This window comes from Gorilla gorilla, chromosome 9, assembly GCF_029281585.2.
Source record: "Gorilla gorilla gorilla isolate KB3781 chromosome 9, NHGRI_mGorGor1-v2.1_pri, whole genome shotgun sequence".
NCBI lineage: Eukaryota > Metazoa > Chordata > Mammalia > Primates > Hominidae > Gorilla > Gorilla gorilla.
In genome coordinates, this window is record NC_073233.2 from 39,918,105 (window position 1) to 39,941,625 (window position 23,521).

The following is a 23,521-nucleotide window of genomic DNA, read 5'->3' on the forward strand; positions in this document are numbered from 1 at the left end:
CAAAGTGAGATCCTATTTCTACAAAAATGAAATAAATTAGCTGGGAGTGGTGGCGTGTGCCTGTAGTCCCAGCTATCCAGGAGGCTGAGGTGGGAGGATCGCTTAAGCCTAGGAGTTCAAGGCTTCAGTGAGCTACAGTAAGGTCACCGCACTTCAGCCTGCGGGACAGAGTGAGACCCTGTCTCTAAATAGGAGGGGGCAGGGTAGAGAAAAGGCGGGGGAGAGAGAGAGAGATCGATTGATCAATCTTCCACTTATGGGAAAAAGTGGGAAATAAAATGAAGAGCTCTTCCCAATAGTTTCCTGGGTGATGGATTTCCTAAAAACCCTGACTTGATCATTACACATTCTATGCATGTAAGAAAATGTCACATGTACTGCATACATATAGATAAATATTATGTATGATTTTTTGAAGTCTGCAAAAAAATTTTTTTAATAGGAAGGTGGCAGAGATGTTAATATGTGAACACCCAAAGGTCTGGGAAAGACAGGGTGTTAGTCAGTGTCCTGACAGGAAAAGGAGGCTGCATTCAAATGAAGGTGGCTTTGTAGAAAGAAGAGTGGGCAGGCTCTGGGCAAACCGCAGGAGCAGTACGGTACCCAAGGCTCTAACAGCTGGGACCCGATGGGGTGAGTGCGGGGTTCGAGGTTCAGCTGCCTGATGAGAGTGAGCTTTGACCCCGTAAGGAGGGAGTCCTCAGCATCAATACTTTGACCTCACCCTCCTCCCTCTCTCCCATATCCTCCCGAAGGCAGTGGAGCCCACTGGGGTTGTCCACAAGGGTCTGCCTCCAGGGGCACCGGACAGGGCAGAGAGGGTGGGTGGCAGGAGGATCTGGAGGGAGAAGGGAAGGCACGCAGCACAGAAATTCACAAAAAAAGGCCTCACCAAGTTGAATGACTTCCTACTAACCATGCTTTTCAAATCTCATCTGTAGGATATTTTTGTTCATACATTGACCCAGAAAGCTTCATTTTCCAGCAACTGAAAAACTAGCTTAGACAAAATGTGAAAAGAAAACCATGCCATCTCATAGGATGTTTTACACATTCAATGTTGAATTAATAGACCACAAGGAAATGTAATTGCTCTGTAAAGAACATATTCTATATTTCTGAATTCCTTTTTCTTTTCTTTTTTTTTTTTTTTTTTTTGAAGAATCTTGCTCTGTCTTCCAGGCTGGAGTGCAGTGGTGCAATCTCGGCTGATTGCAGCCTTTGCCTACTGGGTTCAAGCGATTCTCCTGTCTCAGCCTTCTGAGTAGCTGGGATTACAGGCACATGCCACCATGCCCAGCTAATTTTTGTATTTTTTTTAGTAGAGACGGGGTTTCACTATGTTGGCCGGGCTGGTCTTGAACTCCCAACCTCAGGTGATCCGCCTACTTCGGCCTCCCAACGTGCTGGGATTACAGGTGTGAGCCACCGTGCCCGGCCTCTGAATTCCTTTTCTAATTAGGTTCTGTCGCTCTGCCCATGACCAGATTGGTTTTCAGCTCTGTTCGCTCCTGGTCCTTTCAACTTTCAAATTCCCTGAAAGTTTGACTCAGGCTTTCTCTATCTGAGCAGTTGAGCCCTCCTCAAATGTAACATTCCAATGCTCTATTTTATATTTTCAGAATCACAAAAGTAACCTGAGACTATTTAGCCCAGGAAAAGATACACATACCAGTGATTAAGAACCTGGAGTGAAATCACCTGGGTTCAAATCCTGAGTCTGTCCTTTATTAGCTGTGTGACCTCGGGTTGGTCCCTTGATCATTCTGGGCCTTGGTTTCCTCGTCTGTGAAAGGCAGTCATCACTGGATACATCTCCCAGGGTTGTGGTAAGGAGTAAATGAGATGACGTACCCTTAGCACCCTGCCTGGCACACAGCAAGCAATCAGAAATGATGACAGTTACTCTTGTCTCTTCGTTGCTGTTTCCCCGACCCCCTTTCATTCCTTCCCTCAACTCCTGCTTAGCCTCCCCCTCCCATGGCCTCCATGAAACACACCCTGGTCTTATTTGGCCTGTCTCCCTCCCCTTTTCTCCTGTGTTGATTCAGATTGTGAGCACGTCCAATGCCTCCCAGGCAGTCACCTTGGTGTACGTCGTGGGCAATCAGAGCACATTCCTCAACGGCACCGTCGCCAGCAGCCTCCTCAGCCAGCTCTCAGCTGAGCTGGTGGGATTCTACCTCACCTATCCGCCGCTAACCATTGCTGAACGTGAGTATGGCCATGCCTACGGGGACCCCAATGTTTCCCCTGGGGCCTTTCTCCATTTAGCAAACATTTATAGTGCCAGGCCACATACTACCACCTTTATCATAAAGTGACAGCTAAAATATGTGATGGATTAAGGTGACAGCTAAATATGGATTAAGGAGGCAGATGGATTAAGGTGACAGCTAAAATATGTGATGGATTAAGAATTGATGAAAAGTTTAGTGTACATCAAAGAAAGCACTTGCTAGGTGCCTTCGTCCTTTGCATTTCTCTTATCTCATTTAATCCTCAGACCTGCCCTATAAGACAGATGCAAAATTAGCCCCATTTTGCAGAGGAGAAAACTGAAGCTCTAAGAGGTTTCACAAGATACCCACTCTCACTTAGCTAGTGAGCCATGGGACCTGGGGTTTGAACCCAAGCAGTCTGCCTTCTGAGCTTACAATTCTGCCTGCTAGGGCAACCGATCTCTGAGCAATCTGGGTTGCTATGGTTTTTCTCCCACTTAGGCCATCAGCAAACGTTCCCAGACCTTGAGGCTCGGTCCTGCCTCCAGATATCATAATATAACTCATTTGCAGTCCATGGTGTGACTTCACTTGCTGAGGTCCCCGTAGTCTTGTGGCCTCATCTTTTTCTAATGTTTCAGTTACATAATCCTCATTACCATGCAACAGGCATAGACTTTGAAGATGCAGCAGGTTACATTTTGTATCCAAATGTTTATTTGGTAGCCAAAGGATGGAAAGGTTTGTACTCCTAAATTTAAACATTCTTACATTTCACAAGGTCACTGGGCAAGTTTATTTTTTAATACATATTAGCAAAATTGTCTCATAATTTCCTTCTGTAGTTGATTTTGATACTGTAAATAAACAAGATAATATGCGTGAAGGTACTTAGCACATGGCAGCCACTCAGAATTTTTTTCAAATGTTTGTTTAATGGCAAGCTTTTGTAAACGTCCACATAATAAGGAAAGACGACTCTGGGTTTTAGGGAAAAGATGATGTCATAAAAGATGGCATTATGTCACATGTCAGCATGTGAAGACTTTATTTTCCATCATCCTTTTATTTCTGAAAACAACTACGATTTGTTGAGCACTAACCATATGCCAGGCAATGTACAAATCCCTTTGCATGTATCAACTCCAGTAGGCCCCGTACTTGTAAAGAAATATGGGCCTTTTGTTACAAGCATGTGGCTACTAAACTTAAGTCCTTGACACTGAAAAAATCCATCCGGGAGATAATCATTCCTAACAATGTTAGTGATGGTCAGATGATTTTTAAAGAGAAAGCTAAAGCAAAGACAGGTTCCTGCTGTGGGTCTTGATAAAGAAGGTGTTCTGTTTGAACAGAAGATTTTGGTGAAAAAACGGAAAGGGCAGAAACTCACAAATCCTAGAAAACTCTTCATCTACAAGTTGGACCTTTATTGAGTCTTTTAGTTTTCTGAACAGTGAGATAGTTTTGGTTCATATGTTCTAGGATCCCTAAGAATCACAAAGCAGGATTTAGCCGCTTGCTATTTTGTCACTTATACCTGTTTTCCTTAATGAAATTTCAAATAAGCCAGGTGCCGTAATGCATGCTTATAGTCCAGCTACTCAGGAGGCTTAGGTGCAAGGACCACTTGAGCCCAGGAGTTCAAGAACAGCCTGGACAACATATCAAGATCCCATCTCAAATATAACTAAATAAATAAAACAAAACAAATCAAACCTATAAAAGTAATTGGGTATGTTTCTTATTTGTTTTAGCACTGGAATATCCCAACCTTGACATATCAGAAACAACCAGAGACTATTGGGTAATTACAGGTAATCTCTTATTTTGTAATTTCCCCTCTTCATGCTGTCAGATTTATTTATTTTTTTTAAACTGTAGGCCATTCATTAATAAGATTGGCACTTTTCTTTGCTCCTGTCTTATAAGTCAGGAAGTTAGTTCTACAGGACCAGAAGTGAATGGGGTAAGCTGAGATAAGAAAAGACATCACACTGAAGATGAATATTAGCTAAACAATTCAAAACAGCTTTCAAGTACTCTTTTGCAAAAAGTGACCCTATCAGAAGTTACAGTGTTAACCGAAGAAGGTCTAGGGCATCAGTTTATAGTGAATGGTTATCAGTTTATAGATGGAAAGCCTTTTTGGACTGCCCTGCAAAACCCAAATTAAAGTTAGAGGAAGGCTGGGCATGCACTTGCGTCTCTCCCCTGGCACAACATGCACCCAGACCAATCCTGGCAGGTCTTGACAGTGAGAGTGTTTGGAAATAGAAGGGGGTTCTTTTGGTGGCATTTTCTCTTTTGTTACTTGACATTTTCCTGTGGATCTTTATGGAACAGCAAAAAAGTTCTTCTTTGTGTTTTTCAAAAGCCAGACAGTAGTTTCGGGATTGAGAGCTGAAGAACAGATGTTTGTAGGAGGAAAAGTGGCCAGCCTAGCCAGGAGGGAGAGGAACAGGAGGAGAAGTATATGAGTCTACTGGCACTGCTATAAGCAAGTGCCACAGACTGGGTGGCTTCAACAACAGACATTTATCTGCTCTCAATCCTGGAGACTAGAAGTCTAAAGCCAAGGTGTTACAGGATTGGCTTCTTCGGAGACCTCTCTCCTTGGTTTAGAGATGGTCATCTTCCCCCTGCGTCTTCACATGCCCTTCCCTCTGGATCTGTCTGTATCCTAATCTCTTCTTATAAGGACACCATCATATTGAATTAGGGCTCCCCAGTATGACCTCATTTTAACTTCATTTCCTCTTTTTTTTTTTTTTTTTTTGAGATAGAGTTTCGTTCTCGTGGCTCAGGCTGGAGTGCAATGACGCGGTCTTGGCTCACTGCAACCTCTACCTCCCGGGTTCAAGCGATTCTCCTGCCTCAGCCTCCCAAGTAGCCAGGATTACAGGCACGCACCACGATAACCAGCTAATTTTTTTGTATTTTTAGTAGAGATGGGTTTTCACCATGTTGGCCAGGCTGGTCTCGAACTCCTGACCTCAGCCGATCTGCCCGCCTTGGCCTCCCAAAGTACTGGGATTACAGGTGTGAGCCGCTGTGCCTGGCCTAACTTCATTACCTCTTTAAAGGACCTGTCTCCAAATACAGTCACGTTCTGAGGTACTTGGGGTTAGGGCTTCAAAATAGGAATCTGGGGGGACAGGCCGGGTGCAGTGGCTCACCCCTGTAATCCCAGAACTTTGGGAGGCTGAGACAGGTGGATTGCTTGAGGTCAGGAGTTCAAAACCAGCCTAACCAACATATCTAGTAAAAATACAAAAAAAAATTAGCCTGGCCTGGTGGCAGGTGCCTGTAATCCCAGCTACTTGGGAGGCTGAGGCAGGAGAATCACTTGAAACCAGGAGGCGGAGGTTGTCGTGAGTCAAGATCATGCCACTGCACTCCAGCCTGGGCAACAGAGTGAGACCGTGTCTCAAACAAAAAAAAAAAAAAGGAATTGGAAGTGGGGGGACACATGTCAGCCTGTAACAGGGTGGAGGAAAATCCTGCACATCATGGAAGATGTGCCTGGGTAAGCAGCCTGGTCCCAAACCTCCCCTCTGTCCTCTCCCATCCCCTCTCTCACTTGCGGTCCCAAGCAAGCAGCAGGTGGGCTGCTGCCTAAAATACTAAGGACTGTACACCCCTGCTGGATGAAGCCTGCTCAAGAACTCTTCTAAATTGCAGAACATTGCATTTCTTTCCCTCTGCTGCAGAGCCATCGGTATGCAGAAATCATTTTACCTGCTAAGAAGGCAAACAAAAAAACCAACCCACCAGGGTTTATGCCCAAGAGAGAAACAGTGCTAACCCAGCAACACATTTTTGGAGCTAGTGGCTTATGTAACATTTACAAAATCATGTTTTCTTTACAAGGAATGGTGTTTTTTTTAACATGGAGATATTCCTCCCTTCTATTAACTTTAAGGTTTACATTAAATGATAACTCATTCACTCTTCACCACAGGCTGTCCTTGACAACCTCTTGTGTCATCTTTTCTTCATCTACCCGTGTCTTGCCGTGCCTCTATTTTGGTAACGTAACCTTAATCAAAAGCTCCATTCCAGGTCTTTTTTTCAGGACTCTCCTCAGACTTAGCTCTCTACCCACTCACTTATGAAACCCTTATTTGTTATTGCTGTTGGTGTTCGGAATAAATAGTGGCTTCCATCACTGTGTTTAGGGCTAGCTGGATCAGTTGGTTAGTGCTTGGGAAGGGCTGGAACCAGGTCTTAGGATGATCATCCTGCCTTCCCTTTGACCTGTGACCACCTTCTGAACCCCTGGGTAGCCGCCAACCAACCTGCCCCATAATTTACCAAAAGGGTAGGGGATAGGGACCTGTGAGGCTTTGTTCAGCCTTTACTCCCAGACATGCATCACAGGCTTTCTGTCTTCTGCTCATTTCTAACAGCCAAGAGGATTTGGAGCAAATTCTCTTTTCTATAGTTTGTATTATAAAAGCCTGACATGTTTTCATCTGTTTTCCAACTAAACTTATATTAAATAGGTTTTTGCAAACTGTACATACTTCTCCTGCCTCAGAGGGTGGGTCCCTTCTTGATGGAAAATCACTGGCTTAAGGAGACTCCTGAAGTCTCTTTACAGAGAACCTAGAGGCTACCCTGCCACTCAGGGGTCCTGCAGTGAAGTTTGTATATGTGAGGCAAGATAGAAATGTGCAGATTCAATATTGCTGCCAGACAGAGGGGACAGCCCATTTCAGGCTTATCCATCTGCCTTTATTTCTCCCACCAGAGGCAAAATATCCCAGACCCAGCAATGGAAAAATTTCTTCTGGTCTCAGCTCTGCCATTTTCTAACCTAGTGTGTCCTTGAGCAAGCCACTCGGGCCATGTGGACTTCACATTCTCCTTTTGTAGGAGCAGGGAGAAGTATTAACTGAGCATTAAGATTCTTTTAGTGCTAAATGTGTAGGATCCAACCGCAAATAAAACAATTTAGCCTGAGTACAGAAGGCTGAACCAGGCCTGATCACTTGAATTGTAGAGCCCAGTGTGATTGTGAATAAAGAAGGAATAAGAGAACAGTGATGTGAAAGTCATTGAATCTTCTGGACAAAGCTTCATTGAACACAGCTGGGGACGTGCCCAGCTCCTCTAAGCTGAGTCACGGGTGGCCAAGGCTGGGGGACCAGGGCCCTGGCTGATGCACTAGGGGGCTGGTGTCTTCCTGGTTGTCTGCGCCAGGTCTGAGCTTCTGTGGTTCTGTGGTTTCTGTGTCTCTGTGAGAGAGAGAGGTACATGCCCCTTTCTGCTGCCTTCCAGGTGGACAGAGAGGGCTAGGGAGCCTGAGCCTGCCACATTTTTCAGGGGAAGGGGGAGGAGCCACATCCTGGGACACATTTCCATGCCTTGCAGGTGTTTTCTTCCTCTGGTAAGGATGTGTTTAGCAAAGAAGGGGCACATCGTAACAACAGCGGCTACCATTTATTGCCGTTCCCTCAAGGGCCCTATGATATATGATAGTACCGGGCTAGAAGCATTTTTTATTGAATTATCCTTTCTTAACAGTGACATGATCAGTAGTAGATTATGATCCCTGTGTTTTCAGATGAGGAACAGAGGCATAGAGAAACTCAGCAACTTGCCTGAGACTACTCAGGAAGGGGAAGCCAGGAGGCAAACTCAGGGCCCTGCCCCCAACTCCAGTTCTTCCCCAGGTGCCCCCTAAGAAGGACACATTCTCTTTGCAAAGAGTGATGACAAAGCTGTGGAGATTGTCCAGTTGATCCCCTGTAACTCTGTGAGAGATTCCCACAGCCTCTGGCACTTCCGTGGAGGCTTTTTTTTTTCAAAAAAATTTTTATTGGCTGGGTGTGTTGGCTCAGCACTTTGGGAGGCTGAGATGGGAGGATTGCTTGAGCCCGGGAGTTTGAGACCAGTGTGGGCAACATAGTGAGACCTCATCTCTACAAAAACAAAAAATAGCCAGTGTGGTGGCTCATGCCTGTAGCCGAGGCTACTTGGAGGCAGAGGCTGGAGGATTGCTTGAGCCCAGGAGGTCGGGGCTGCAGAGTCGTGATCCTGCCACTGCATTCCAGCCTGGGCAACAGAGGGAAACCCTGCCTCAAAAGAAAAAAGAAAACAATTTTATTGTAAAATATACCTAACATAAAAGTTATCATTTTGAACATTTTTAAGTGTGCAATCCAGTGGGAGCAAGTATATCCACAATATTGTATAACCACCACTGCTATTTCCAGAACTTTTTTGTCCCCTGGAGGCTTTTGACTATTCCCTTTATTTGATGTCTGCCTTTGAAGCATCACCGAGATTCCCATAAAATAATCCCCGATGACACCTCTCGACTGTCCTGTGTCCCCTCTCTCACTCTTGGCCAGTGGTCAAGAGAGGACAACTTAGAAGTAATACTTCATTCATTTGATCTGTTATTTTGCTAGAGGGGCCGTCTTTGAACCGGCAAGTACATGGGCTTTTCTGTCTGGGGACAAGAGGTGGGCCAGCCCTTCCATGATCTGATAGCTGTGTCATGAGGGATTCCAGGGGTCCTCTGGAACCTGACACAGTGGGAACAGCACAACTGTTTGTTTTATGAATTTGCGGGAATTAGGCTGATGCGTGAGCTGGGAGTGTCTCACAAGGGCCCTAGAAAGAGAGCTGCTTTTATACCCTCCAGGGGGATTATTTGGCATTTATGGCTTCAAAGAAGTAATTTCAGAGACCTAGCTGTGGGTTTTCTTTCTCGCTTGATCTATTTAAACATCATTCTCTGTATCTATTGTCGCCGGTTATCTGGGCTTGTATGGAATGTGATGATTAGCGTTGGCTGCTGGTAGCCCCCTGTTGTACTGGATGCCATAACTGCAATGCATTCTTCACATCCAAGCTATTTCCATATCCTGGTAGGTGGATGATATCGATGATCCTTGGATGGGCTCTGGTAGAACAAACTCTATTAATAATGGAAAATCTTATCTTCCCAGCCCTTTCAGGTTTTGGTCTCTTTAAGAAAATGAGATTTGTTTTTCACATTTTTAATTTTAAACATGACCGTGTTTGAAGGCAGCCTTTGTGTGTTTGGGGTGAAGAATGTTTCCCAAGGGATGTGGAACAAGGACTGGACTTTGGGGGTAGACAGAAAAAGGGAGTTGCCCTGATAGTAAGTGAACACAGCAGTCCTAGAACAGCCCTGGTGGTCCTGAAAACCCTCCTCCCTGCACTGGCCATGGCTGAAACCATCATTCATGCCTTACCTGTTGACTGCAGATGCCCTGGCTATAGATGAAGGCTAGCAGTGGAAAAAGGATGGGGAAGAAGGGTGTTCCCTTTACCTTCCTCACAGCAGGCAGTGTTCTAAGCTGCTTTATATATCCTGTCTCATTTAAACCCTAGAGCTCACTGGGCTTATGTTGGCTGTGATGTACACTTTCTTATTGCCTTTTTACAGAGAAGGACTTGGACTCAGAGAGGGCCAGTGCCCTGCCTGAGGTCCCTGAACTGACAAGTGCCATAAGAGATAGCTCACTCTTTCCATTCAGCCATCCTCTTCTTGAATGAGAGAGCATCTGAGGGGTTTGGGTAGCTTTAGGGTGGGCATTCAAAGGACTCCACAGAGGAGGAAGAGATGAGGACACTGAACAGGGTAGTCTGCCCAGATATAAGGGATTGAGTTGCAGGATGGAGCTCAAGCTGTGGACAAGGCAAAATAAAATAGGAATAGCCCTGAGCCAGACCTTGAGTGGAAACCAGCAAAAATACCCGTTAGCCATACCTACAGCTGTGCTGTGTTCCCATGTGGACTTTTAGCAACACAGATCATCATCTTAGGTGAAGTCTGAGTTAAATACGGCAGCATTAGCAATGTCACAGTTCACAGAGCAAAGAGCCCAGGCTCTGGAGTTACACAGTCTGGCTTGGGTTTGGACCCTGACTCTGCTGGTTGCTAGCTGCGTGACCTCAGACAAGTCACTTAATCTTTTCAGCATCTATAACGTGGATAATGATTGTCATAGGGCTGTCACGAAGGTGAAGTGAGGTAAGGTTGGCCAAGCCCTAACATGAGGTAGGACACAGTGGCCCTTGGTGGCCTGTGCAGGGTCAGTGGTGCTTGTGCTTACTGAATCAGCAGAAAGTCTGCCTTCTGAGCCTCTCCTCTGCCTTCTGCATCCACAGTGCTGCAGGGTGTGGACAATTCGCTGGTGGGCCTGCACAACCAGAGCTTTGCCCGGGTCATGGAGCAGCGCCTGGCCCAGCTATTCATGATGTCCCAGCAACAAGGCCGGCGGTTTAAACGGGCCACCACCCTGGGAAGCTACACTGTGCAGGTAGGTGTATACAGAGCCACTGGGGTTTTCTAATAACTGGGGGTAGAGAGGGCGGATGTGCTTCCTGAGACTAAATAAGTCAGTGTGCTCAGAGGAGCCTCCATGCTGCCAACTGACTAAGCCATTTTATCAAGGCTGCTCTTAGGTTTTGGGAACTGATGGTCATAACCATCAAAAACATGAAGGAGGGTGAGAGTTTGCTGCTCTTCCGACATTGTCACTAACTAGGTTATAACACAAGGAAGTCTCGGTACAAAATCTGTACTCATGCAGATATTTTTGAAACAAAAAATTCTTGGTAAGCAAGGACAGACTCATCATCAGCTTGTTCAGTAAGCTCAGTGAAGTCCCAGCTCTCTGTCCTTTTAGACCCTCTCACCTCCATTCCTCTGAATAGCAGATGCACCATTATTCCAGAGACAGGATTTGGTTACCTGTATGTAGTCAGTTTCAACAAACAGAACCCTCCAAGCTTATAGTGGACACCTGGCCATGTAGAGATTTAGGCTGGAGGAATGTAGCAGACACTAGCTGTATCCAGCCCACATCCCCTTACCATTTTTGTGCATTCCAGTTGGAGTTCCAACAGCCAGCCTCTGAATCTTTTTCAGAGGGCTACTTTTGAGATGTCAAAACCTGCTTTGCCCATGCCATGCTGGTTGGAAGTGCCTGAGAATTACCAGTATTATAAATACCCTGGTTCTCTTGGCTGGGAGAATTCTGAAATGTATGTTTTAGATCATTTTCAGAGCTTTCCCACAGAACTAAGCTTTAGTCATTGACTGCAGTAACTGGCTTAATAAGGCATCCCTTGTAGGCTCCTTCCCATTCTTGTATTACCTCCTCTCCCTCCTGCCAGTTCGTTGCACCTCTCAGATAAACTAGAAGCACTCAGCTCTTCTCAGGGTCTACTTCTGAGGGCACCCAATCAAGGCAGTAGCCATCCCCAGGAGTAGAGATTCTAAACCTTTCTAGAAACTTTAGCCAGTTCCTGCAAGAATGGGAGCCTCTCTGGTATATTCTAGCCAAGTCTGCTTATCTTGAATTGCACTGTCACCACTGAGAACTCATGTCTAACATTTGTTGTGCTAATTAACAAAGCTCTGTTGAGCATGATGTCAAATTAGAGAAGCACTCCTGGTAGCTGCCTCTGGAGTGGGGACTTCCTACCTGGAATTGAGCAGACTACCCCTGGCATGTGAACCCCTGATTGATGATTGACCACATCTCGGGTGTAACTGAACCATAGCACACATGCATAGTATCACACTGTCTATGAGTAAGCATTTTAAGGGAAATTGCAGCCATTAGCATAGTCTGTGTGCAAATCCTGTCTCCAGGCAATCTTGAAAGTATAGACAACCCATCTTAATGAACACACTTCCCCTCATGAGTCATCGTCATGCCCCTGATGGAGACTCCATCAGGGTTGGTGAATTTGGCCCTTTGTCCTATTGGATGTTGCTTTGGTTCTAAAAGTCTTTGTGGTCTGAGATGACCTTACCACGAGGTAAAGCGGTGGTTAAGCTTGCATGTCAGGTTTGTGATTTCTCCTTTGTAGGTTCCATGTGAGCTCTATAATTTCCACTCTCCCAAATGACAGGAAGAAAGTCACTGGTGCTCAGATAATGGAACTGGGATTTGCATCAGCCAAAGGGGGAGAAGGGGCCACCCTACAACCCTGGTGTTATTTGTAAACCTAAGAAACCTAACACATTTTGCATGCCAAAGGGCCCAGAGAGGTGTTCTTTCTCTCTCTCTCTCTTTTTTTTTTTTTTTTTTTTGAGACGGAGTCTCGCTCTGTCATCCAGGCTGGAGTGCAGTGGCACAATATTGGCACACTGCAACCTCCGCCTCCCGGGTCCAAGCGATTCTCCTGCCTCAGCCTCCCGAATAGCTGGGATTACAGGTGCGCGCCGCCATGCCCAGCTAATTTTTGTATTTTTAGTAGAGACGGGATTTCACCATGTTGTTCAGGCTGGTCTCAAACTCCTGACCTCATGATCCACCCACCTCAGCCTCCCAAAGTGCTGGGATTACAGGTGTGAGCCACCACGTCTAGCCTTCTCTCATTTCTTCTAAGAGCTCAGTGCACTTGGCCCCTTTAGCTGCCTGGAAAGTCTGAGGGAAGCAGGTGGGGGTTTATTTCTGCAAATCCCTGATTTACAGAGGGTGTAGATCACCTTGTACCATACCCTTAAAGAAATCTTGGCAGGAGGAATTTGCTATTAAGTTGAAACTGAGAGAAACTATTAGATATTTGAATGGTCATTCAACTTCTACCAGATTCTACTAACACTTTCCCCACCTCCTTTCCCACTAGGGAAAGGAATAACATGCCCCAGTTTCCCCCCAAAAATTCACTCTACGTGGGTTACAATATCCTTCTACCCTGAGGCCTTTCTTCTAGGCTTAGATCATTTTAAAAGATGAGCTACCTTCATGAATATGGAGATTTAACTGTCTAGAATCTAAAGATATTTCTCTAGTTGACATATTTGAAAAATTGAGGCCTAAGAGAAAATATGTGACCACTAAAAATTTTTAAATATTTGCCTTAATTTGTAATCGAAGTAAGGCAAGTTTTAACCACCACAAGATGCCATTTTCACCTTCCAAAGATTAGTAAAATACTACGATCCAGTATTGATGAGTGTGGAGCGAAAAGGGCACTTTCAAACAGAGCAACTGGGTATGATTTTTCTGGAGGGAAATTGAGGAATTTAGACAAGAAACTCTTAGATGATCACAAACTGACTCCTAGAAATTCATCTCGACCAGGCACAGTGGCTCACGCCTGTAATCCCAGCGCTTTGGGAGGCCAAGGCAGGTGGATCACAAGGTCAAGAGATGGAGACCATTCTGGCTAACATGGTGAAACTCTGTCTCTACTAAAAATACAAAAATTAGCTGGGCATGGTGGTGCACGCCTGTACTCCCAGCTACTCGGGAGGCTGAAGCAGGAGAATTGCTTGAACCCAGGAGGTGGAGGTTGCAGTTAGCCGAGATCGCACCCCTGCACTCCAGCCTGGTGACACAGCGAGACTCTGTGGTGACAGAGCGAGACTGTCTCAAAAGAGAAAAGAAAAGAAGTTCATCTTGAGGACAAGGACACACAGGTGAACACAAAGACAAAAGAGTGAGGATAGTGTTTTCCAGAGAGTGTCTAGAAAGTGATTAGGCCGTTCTTGCATTGCTATAAAGAAATATCTGAGACTGAGTACTTTATAAGAAAAGAGGTTTAACTGGCTCATGGTTCTGCAGGCTGTACAGGAAGCATAGTGTTAGCATCTGCTTCTGGAAAGGCCTAAGGAAGCTTCAAGCATGGCAGAAGATGAAGGGGGAGCAGGTCTCACATGGCAGGAGTAGAAGCAAGAAAGAGGGTGGGGGGAGGCTCCACGCACATTAAACAACCAGATCTCACAAGAACTCATTCACTACTGTGAGGACAGCACCAAGCCATGAGGGAGCTGCCTCCATGACCCAAATACCTCCCACCGGGACCCACCTCCAACACTGGGATTACACAATTCAACATGAGATTTGGAGAGGACATGTATTCATACTATATCATGATCTTATCAAGTGTTCTTTTGAAAAGGGGCTCTCTGGCCAAATCGGTTTGGGCAAGGCTGCATCCTAAAGCCCCTTCTTGAAGAGTCCCAAAGCCTATTTGCATACCAAAGCTCTGAAAAGACCTGAAGTAAAGACATCTCCTTAATTTTCTTCAACATACTGGTTTCCAAGTTTAAACGTCAAAAAGCCCTTGTTTTTAAGTAATATCTATATAGTCCCAACATTTTATTATGAACTTTTTTTTTTTTTGAGATAAAGTCTCGCTCTGTCACCCAGGCTGGAGTGCAGTGGTGTGAGCTCAGCTCACTGCAACCTCCGCCTCCCAGGTTCAAGCAATTCTCCTGCCTCAGCCTCCTGAGTAGCTGGGAGTACAGGTGTGTGCCACCACACCCAGCTAATTTTTGTATTTTTAGTAGAGATGGGGTTTTGCTATGTTAGTCAGGGTGGTCTCGAACTCCTGACGTCAAGTGATCCACCCACCTTGGCCTCTGAAAGTGCTGGGATTACAGACATGAGCCACTGTGCCTGGCCAACATTTTCAAACTTGTAGAAAAGTTGATAAAATTATAGTCAACACCCATATCACTATCTAGGTTCTACAATTGACATTATACTGTTACTATTTTATATTTGATTACATATATCATTTCCAAACACTTCCATAAGGTTTTCTTAACATATATTTTCATATACTTCTAAATCATAGATTAATTTTGGCATTCTAGCATTTCATATAAATGGAATCCTACAGTGCATACTCTTTTGTATAAAGCTTTTTTGACACAGTATATTGTTTTGACATTCATCCATGTTGTTGTGTTATTCAGTAGTTTATTCAATTTTTTTTTGCTGAATAATATTCTCTTGTATGAATATACTACAGTTTGTTTATCCATTCTTCTGTTGATGTACACCTGGGCTTTTCCAGTTTGTAGCTATTAAGCAAGGCTGCTGTGAACATTCTTCCACAAGTCCTTTGGTGACCACATGGCTTTCACTCATCTTAGGTATATAGGCTGGAATTGCTGGTTCATAGGGTTGGTGTACATTAGTTCTATAGGAAACTGCCAGACCTTTCTTCAAAGTGGTTGCACCATTTGCACTCCCACCAAACAGACAGGTGTTCCAGTTGCTTCACTTCCTCATCAACACTTGGTGTTGTCAGTTCTTACTTTAGCCATTCTGGTGGGTATAGAGTGGTCTCTTGTGGTTTCAATTTGAATTTCCCCATTGAGCATTTTTATGTGCTAATTGGTTATTCAGACATCTTCCTTTGTGAAGTGTCTGATCAGCTCTTTTGCCCATTTTCTATTGGGTTGTAATAATATCTTTTTTAATTGTTATGTATAGCATATACACAAAACAGTATAAGAAAGATGCAGAGTTTAAAGGACACTAATAAAAAGAATCCACAACCTGAAGGGTAAGAACATTACCCTTACCTTATCCCAATAGCCTTTTATATGTCTTCTCTGATTGTACTCCCTTCTTCCCTCGTCAGAGTTTAGAGTGAATCTGAATTTTGTATTAAATCATTCCCATATTTTTTGTATAGATTTTACCATCCACGCCTGAATCTCTAAATAGTATATTATGTAGTTTTGCTTAACTTTTTAACTTTATATTTTGTGATTTGTTCCTTTTGCTCAACATCAGGCTTTTGTATTCATCCATAATGATACAGGTAGCCATAGTTCATTCATTTTCACCACTACACTGTAGTATGTCAGCATGTGAGTATGCAATAGCTCATTATCCAACCAATTATTAACAACTTTTGAATTTTTAGTCTTTTTACTGTCATAAACAATGTTGCTATAAACATTTTTGTAATGTATTTTAATATCCTGTGAAACTCATAATCTGTAATATAAACTTTGGAAAATACTATACTATTTATGATTTGTTCATTATAACTGCAAAAAGTTGATAACCAAATGTTCGATAATCAAGGGTTAGTTTGATTTACCAGGCATGCATACTGTAGAACACTATGTAGGTATTAAAACTTAAGTTTTAGTATTTATGATTATCAATTGTTAATTGCAGTAGTAAAAAATTAGTAACAGTCTAAATGCTTAATAAAGGATTGTTTAAATAAGTTTATGAGGTATGCATCAGAATGCCATGTAAAAATAAACGTTTATGCTTTTGTTATATTTAAGGTCCTTTAATGATGCAAGTAAAAATTGCAAAATATTGTATATAGACTATGACAAATAATTTTGTAAACTAATAAGGAAAAGGGTTGGGTGGGCAAAAACGAAGAATGGAAGCAAATACTCTATAATGGCAACAGTAATTAGCTTGTGATAGAAGGATTACAGATTGTTTTTATTTTATTTTTTGATGTTTTTCCATATTTTCAAATTTTCCTATAGTGAATATGTATAACTTTTAGGTAAAAAAAAAAAAAAAAGCAAAACCGTTATTTTAGAAAAAGAACATTGGGTTTCCAAGTAGTGTTTTTATCAGAGATCTTTTGAATTGCAGACATATAAGTTAATTTTTCTCCCTCTCTGGCAATTACAGACATTTGAATTTAACAGTCGTGTTTGAGAATAACCTAACATGCCCTGAATTAAATGCAGAGGCCTATTTTCAAATGAGGCCAGAGTTCTGTGGATGCTGGGAGACATCACTATCCTGTGTTTTCTTCTCCAACCGCAAACTGTTCTTTCCAGATGTTCGTATTTTTCAAACCTTTTTTCTCCTCCCAGTCTCCTGCTCCAGTGAGAGCAGGCTTCTTGAGAGGCTGGATATAGGGAGGCATGCAAAGGTTGGCGTCTAGCCGCAGAAATCTTCAGCAGTCAGGAGAGGAACATCTGCTGATCACCTGGGTGATTGCAGGGTCCATGCAAAATGCCCTGCAAACACTCGGCCTCTCTTTTTCCCAAAGATGGTGAAGATGCAGCGTGTCCCAGGCCCGAAGGACCCAGCGGAGCTGACTTACTATACCCTGTACAACGGGAAGCCTTTGTTGGGGACCGCAGCTGCCAAGATCCTGAGCACCATTGATTCCCAAAGGATGGCCTTGACCCTGCATCACGTTGTCCTTCTGCAAGCTGACCGTAAGGGGATGGTCTTTTTATTCAGTCTTTTTAATGCCATTAAATGTTTCCTGAAAATCAAAATGATTCCCCAAAATCATGTTAATGGTCTCAGAGCTAAACATATTTGTATTCTGGAAGGTTCTTAAATCAATCAGCTATGTTTCTGTGTTGTTTCAAGCAATAAGGGATATGTTTTAGATACTGGAAGGATGGTAATGATATTACTTTGCCCCCAAGTCCTACCCACCCTTCTTCCTCAGCATAATCTAGTGAACAGCTATGAAAATCACTATAGCTGAGATTATTTTTGTATGCCAGGGGAATTAAAGATAATTTGATTCAACAAACATTTATAAAGTTCTACATGAAGTCGCTTAGTGCTGGAGGATGTATGGAAGTGGGCGAGACCTGGCTTCTGCCCTTAAGGAGCAGGGAAACTTAATGCAGGTGCAGTGGCACACAACATAGGAAAGTGCTGTGAAAGGCAGTGTGTGTTAGGGGGTCAGCAGAGGGAGGGTTTGCTTCGAAGGGGCATCTGGAAAGAGTGAGCAGAGGAAGGATGTTAAAAATAATAACTGTCTCTTTGAACACCCTCCCTTGTGGCAGCTGCTATGCGAGTTACTTCACCTAGATTTTCTCACTTTCTGTTCTCATTGGGGCAGTGTTTATTTACTCAGATCTAAACCACAGGAAAGGAAACTGAGGCTCAGAAAAATGAAATAACCTGCTCGGCATCACAGAACAAGTGCTTAGGTGGCCGGGATATTAATCTAGATCTGTCTGACTTTGAACCTGTGTTCTTAACTATATGACACGTGAAGATTTCAGCAGGGGGAGAAGAAGGTGTGTGTATTCCAGAAAGAGAGGGCAGCATGAGTGAAAGAATGGAGGTGAAAAGTACCAAGTGTGCTTGAAAAATGAGTTCAGATTGCCTGGGATGCTGACACCCATGGAGGAGTTAAGGGAATTGGAAAGGTGTATTGATCCGGAGACTAAGGCCTTGAATGACAGGGAAGGAGATAGTACACACTCTGATCAGCTGTGGGGTGCTGATGAAGATTTCTGAGCTAAGGAGTAATATCATTGGAACTGCCCATTTTTAGGAAGCTTAATTGGTCAGCAGTGTCTAGGATGGGAGCAGACAGGAAGTGGCAGGACTGGTGAGGAGGCTCTGTGGCATCCCAGGCATTGGGAACCCAAACAAAAGCTATAAAGAGAGTGGGGGAAGGGGAAAGGGTATGAAGGTGAGAGATTAGGTGGTAGAAATTTTAGTATTTGGCAGCATACTGAGCATGGAAGGCAGGAAAGGTCATCTCCTGTGGGTTTGCTTTCCTAGCTCATGTCCGTGTTGCCCAAGTCCCTGACACCTGGCTCATGGTCTTCCTCTCCTGCTCAGCTCTTGTCTTTATCCAGTTGACTTTTGCTTCCAGGATGATGGTCCAGACCTTGTATTGTCTTGCTCGGCCGGCATATCCTCACAGACACAACTTTGTCTAGGAATGACGATGGTCACTCTCTGCAATCTTGTTTTTCAAAGTGACATTTTTAATGAAGATTCTTTTCCTTTGCACCTCTCCCCTTCCCTCCCTGCGGGCTCCGTCCTCATCTGCTCGACAGCTTGCTTCATCTGTTTTGCCGCATCCTCTTTATGTGGACTCCAGAGTTTTCTGTTCTCAGCTCTTTCTCCCTCTCTCCAGGTGAGGAATAAATCATAGAGGACAGGAGTGAAAACCACTGCAGGTGTCCAGGCGAGAGCTGAAGGTACTAAAAGTGGACATTCAGAGAAGTGAACAGATTTGGGATATTTCAGGGGACAGAGTCAATGGTGCAAGATAATGATTCTGTGTGTAGCCAGGGAAGGAAGCGGGGCTCAGAGGAATCAAGGATGACTCCTAGGTGCTGGCTTGAGCATTGGTTGTGGTGCCATTTGTTGAGATGCAGAAGGTGCAGGTCAAAGAGGATAAGTGGGGTTGGGATGGGAACAGGGGAGATGGAACTGGGAGTTTGGTTGTAGACGTGTTAGGTGTGAGATGTCTACTAGACATCCATGTGGATCTCAGAAGACATAAACTCAGGAATCATCAACATATAGGTGACATTTAGAGCTAAGGGAATAGGTGAGAATAACCAGGTGGGTTTAGCTAGAGAAAAAAGGGAGAAACTGAGCCCTGGGGAATCCACATATGGGAAGAGTGAGAGCGAGTAGAGGACACTGACCAGGAGCAGCCAGGGAGATGGGAGGAGAGTGTGGGGTTCAGAATGCAAGCAAGGACAGCAGATTTCACGGGAGGGAGAGAGCTACGTGTCGATTTATATTCCCAAGAGGAAGGGCATGACAGGGTAGAGATTAAGGGGACTGGAGGTTGTGACCTTAGCAGGAGTGGTTTTGCAACCAAATGAGCTGAGAAGAAGAACAAGGTGTGGGGAAGCAGTGACAGCAAAAGGGAGGAAATCTTCTGGGGCAGTTGCTGGAGGGGCTGTATGGCGTTCCAGGCATTGAGAACCCAAACAAAAGCTAGAAAGCTTGAATTGGTGTGTGTTTGAATATTGAGAGGATGCTGTCATGGAGAGGGAGAAGCTGACAATGCAGAAGAGAGAGGCAGGAATTGTAGGTGCAAAATCTGTCAATGAATGAGGCAATGGGATCTGGTGCACGGGTGAAGGGGTCCGCAGGGACAGCTGGTCCTTTCTAATGAGGAGAAAGCGGAGTACGGGGGACACATGGTGATGGAAGCTTGCGGACGCTGTCTCCGATTGTTTCTGCTCTCTTGGGTATAATGAAATGAAGTCGGCAGCTGAAATCGAGGTGTTTGGGGTGGATTTCAGCTGGGGTGTGTGGTAATACACACTGAGAATGGCAGAGCAAACTGCCCAAAAAGTGCCGGAAGATTGACAGGGCTCCGCTTCTCCTTAATCCTCATGGCTGTGTCCACACCACTTCTTCTCTTTTTCAATCCCAGGTCCTTTGAAGCTCCCCTTCCTCGCTGCAGTCACCTCAGGACCCCAAGAGGCCCCCATCACTCACTGGAGATTTATGCACCTGGCTCAGTATCTCTTCCTCTCTAACACTTCTGTTCCGGCCATCTGCCACTTTGGCCTGTCAGTTCCATGACAGTTCTATGATGGTCACTGTCTGTAGTCTTATTCTCAAAATGACGTTTTTAGCCAAGACTCGCTTCCTTCACTCCTCAAGGCCACCCCAGGCCTTGAGGTACTTGGGACGGGCATGAAAAGGAGAGCTGGCTTCATGGTGAACAGCTGTGAATGGAGTGTCAGGAGGACCGGGTGAGGCTAAGGGACTTTGCTGGTGGCAGTTGATGGGGAGCAGTGGACGGGGTCAGGGGCTAGCACAGGAGAGAGAGATCCTATCAGGTTAGACTCATGGAGGCTTTTGGGAGTGAGAGTCTGGGAGGTGAGGGATGGCCCCGGAGGCTCAGCTGTCACTCAAGAGAGTCGAGATTCAAACTCTGTTTGGCCAGGCTCCAAGGCTGCCACCCTCTGACCCTTCCAGCCTCACTCCTTTGTCTCCTTCAAATCCACTCAGTCCTCTCAGTTCCCTTCCACAGTCACTCACAAATCCATTTTCTTTTCTCCATCCCATCATTCTCTCCCACTTGGACCATGGCAGTAGCTTCCAAAGTGACTCAACCTCCTGTTAATGTGCCTTCCACGTTGTAATTAGAGTCATTGTAATAAAACATAGATTCTGATCTTACATTGACTCCATTTTAGAAAAATACTTGCTGGCTCCCATCATTCACAGAATAAAATCCAAACTCCTGTCTTCACAGCAGGTGCACCCAGCAAGCCTTCAGGACTGCACAGCTTGGTCTCAGGCTGCTTTTCCAGCCATGTAGCCTGCGTCTCTCTCCTTCATATCTAAAGCCACGCAGAGGTTTTCATCCTGCATGTTCCCTCTTCCTTGAAGCCTTCCTTGGCCCCTGAGGCACAGCCCTCTGTCTCCCTTGGTTCCAGGAGCTCCCATTGCCCTCCTCACATTGGGCCATAACAGTTGTTGTCTGTCTGTCTCCCTCATGAGCTCTTTGAAAGCAAGTGCCGCATCTCATTCATCTTGGAAGATCTAGCTCCAGTTCCTTCCTGGTTCTATTCTTGTGAAGGCAAAGGAACCACCCTTCACCACATGCCTCTGCTAGGTGCCGAGAGAGGCATGTGGTTAGGAGACACCATAGCACTTGAGAGAAGAGCCTTTGAAATAAGGTAACCCAGGCCCAGCCCCTGCTCTTCCACTTTCTAGTTATGGAGCTTGGAGTCAAGTTAATTAGCCTCTCTGACCTTCATTTTCCCCACGTGTAAAATGGTAATATAAAAACACCTCCCTAAGAGAGCTACATAGGAGATTAAAAGAGATAATTGTTGCCTGTAAAGGGCTTGGTGCAGTCCTGGGGCACCTGTTAAGCACATAGTAAGTGGCAGCTGAATCTCTCCGTCGGTATCCCAGCAACACCCGACAATATCCCACGGGCATCCCTGTGATATGTGTCATCATCCCCTTAAACTCCACACAGCTCAAACAATAAATTACCTTCTGCCTTCTAACAATGCCTCTCCTCTCCAGTCCCCTTTCCATCTTCATTAGTTGCACCCTCTTCTCTGTATTATATGGGTTCTTCTCAACCTTCAAATCTCCTTTCTTCTTCATTTCTCTCCTGTAGTCCTCCAGCCTCACGGATAAAGGAGATTCAGCTGCCACTTACTATGTGCTTAACAGGTGCCCCAGGACTGGGGACACTGATGGGATATCAAGGGTGTGATAGGATATCCTATGAAGGTTAAGAAAGGTGTTGGGAATTCAAGCCTAGACCTCTGGAGAGAGAATCAAGTTAACACTATAGACTTGAGGATTCTGTAGATAGAGATTAGAATTAAAATCCTGGGGAAAATATGAGTGCCTGGTGAAGGAATGTAGCTAGTGGATGGAAGAGGAAAGCAAGAGGATGTCCTCTGGGAAATATGTCCACCCCAGGAGCTGATGAGGACGAAGATAAGGCCAATGAAGGAGAAGAGGGCAGAGATCTTTAAAATCCCATTTTCTCCCAGTAGTTTCAAGATCAGCCTACAATGTTCATCTGAGGTCAGGACTTTGAATAGAGAGTCACAGTGTTGAATACTTTGTCTCTCTGAAGGGAGAGTTTCTGCATTCTGTGTGTTCCAGAGCCTTCTAAATCACTAATTCTAGGGCCAAGACTGGAGCATGCAGTGCCCACGTGACTCACTCCATCACCTCTGGGTGACAAGGCAGCTAGAGGTTTGCATCTGGTCCATTTGCAGGGTCTGGAGTGAGAGGCACTTCAGAGTTGTTATCCAGCTGATGGAATAGGGAAAATTCACCCCAAGGAGAAGCATACCAGAGCAGGAAGTGGTTTGCTTTACATGGCCACCAGACATTTATCTGAAAAGATGCCACTTGGCTGGGCGCAGTGGCTCACACCTATAATCCCAACACTTTGGGAGGCTGAGGTGGGTGGATCACCTGAGGTCAGGAGTTTGAGACCAGCCTGGCTAACACGGAGAAACCCTGTCTCTACTAAAAATAAAAAAATTAGCTGGGCATGGTGGTGGGTGCCTGTAATCCCAGCTACTTGGGAGGCTGAGGCACAAGAATGGCTTGAAACTGGGAAGCAGAGGTTGCAGTGAGCCTAGATCGTGCCATTACTCCAGCCTGGGGGATACAGTGAGATTCTGCCTCAAAAAAAAAAAAAAAAAAAGAGAAAAGAAAAGAAAAGAAAAAGCCACTTAAAGAAATAGGCTGACCCTCTGGTAAAGAGGACTCATGCTCATTCACTTTTTTAACAGATATTTATTGAGCACCTACTATGTGCAGGGCACTGCTCTGGGCACTGGAGATACAGCAGTGAATGAAGTGGACAAAAATCCCTGCCCTCGTGGAGCTTATGTTCTAGGGTGGGCAGATCAAAGAAACTAAATAAATAAGTAACATGTTTGACGCTAATTAGTGCTATGGAGAAAAGTTGGGCAGGGAAGGGCTAGGGCATGTTGAGAAGATAGTGGTTGCAATTTTAAATTGTTGGGGGGTCAAGAAGAGAATCACTGAGGAAGTAACCCTTGAGTGACCACCTGAAGAAAGGGAGGGAGGCAAGGGTCCCTGAAGATATCTGGGGGCCAGGTTCCAGGCAGGGAGAAGACAGTCTGACACCCAGCACCGACGTCATTGAGGGAGCAGAGTCGTAGCTGTGAGGTCAGAGGCACAGAAGAGCGGCTGTGGTCACTAGGGCCTCACGGGCTGGGACCCCACTGGGAAGAGAAGCCACAGGAGGGTTTGGTGGGAGAACCACGTTGACTGAGCACTAGCCAGCCATTGGACCCTGGGAGGACTCTCCCCTGC

At 45.0% G+C, this 23,521-nt stretch overlaps 1 protein-coding gene across 4 annotated transcripts in view; it reads left to right on the forward strand.

Annotated features, from left to right (window-relative positions):
- KIAA1549L (KIAA1549 like) overlaps nucleotides 1-23,521 on the forward strand; it is a 294,948-nt gene that overhangs the window by 182,639 nt on the left and 88,788 nt on the right. For all 4 annotated transcript variants that reach the window (XM_019037520.4, XM_055356549.2, XM_019037521.4 and 1 more), the window contains exons 7-10: nucleotides 2,052-2,214; nucleotides 3,980-4,039; nucleotides 10,377-10,528; nucleotides 17,004-17,175. In XM_019037520.4, the coding sequence (XP_018893065.4) occupies nucleotides 2,052-2,214; nucleotides 3,980-4,039; nucleotides 10,377-10,528; nucleotides 17,004-17,175 (547 nt within the window). The remainder of the gene's footprint in view (nucleotides 1-2,051; nucleotides 2,215-3,979; nucleotides 4,040-10,376; nucleotides 10,529-17,003; nucleotides 17,176-23,521) is intronic.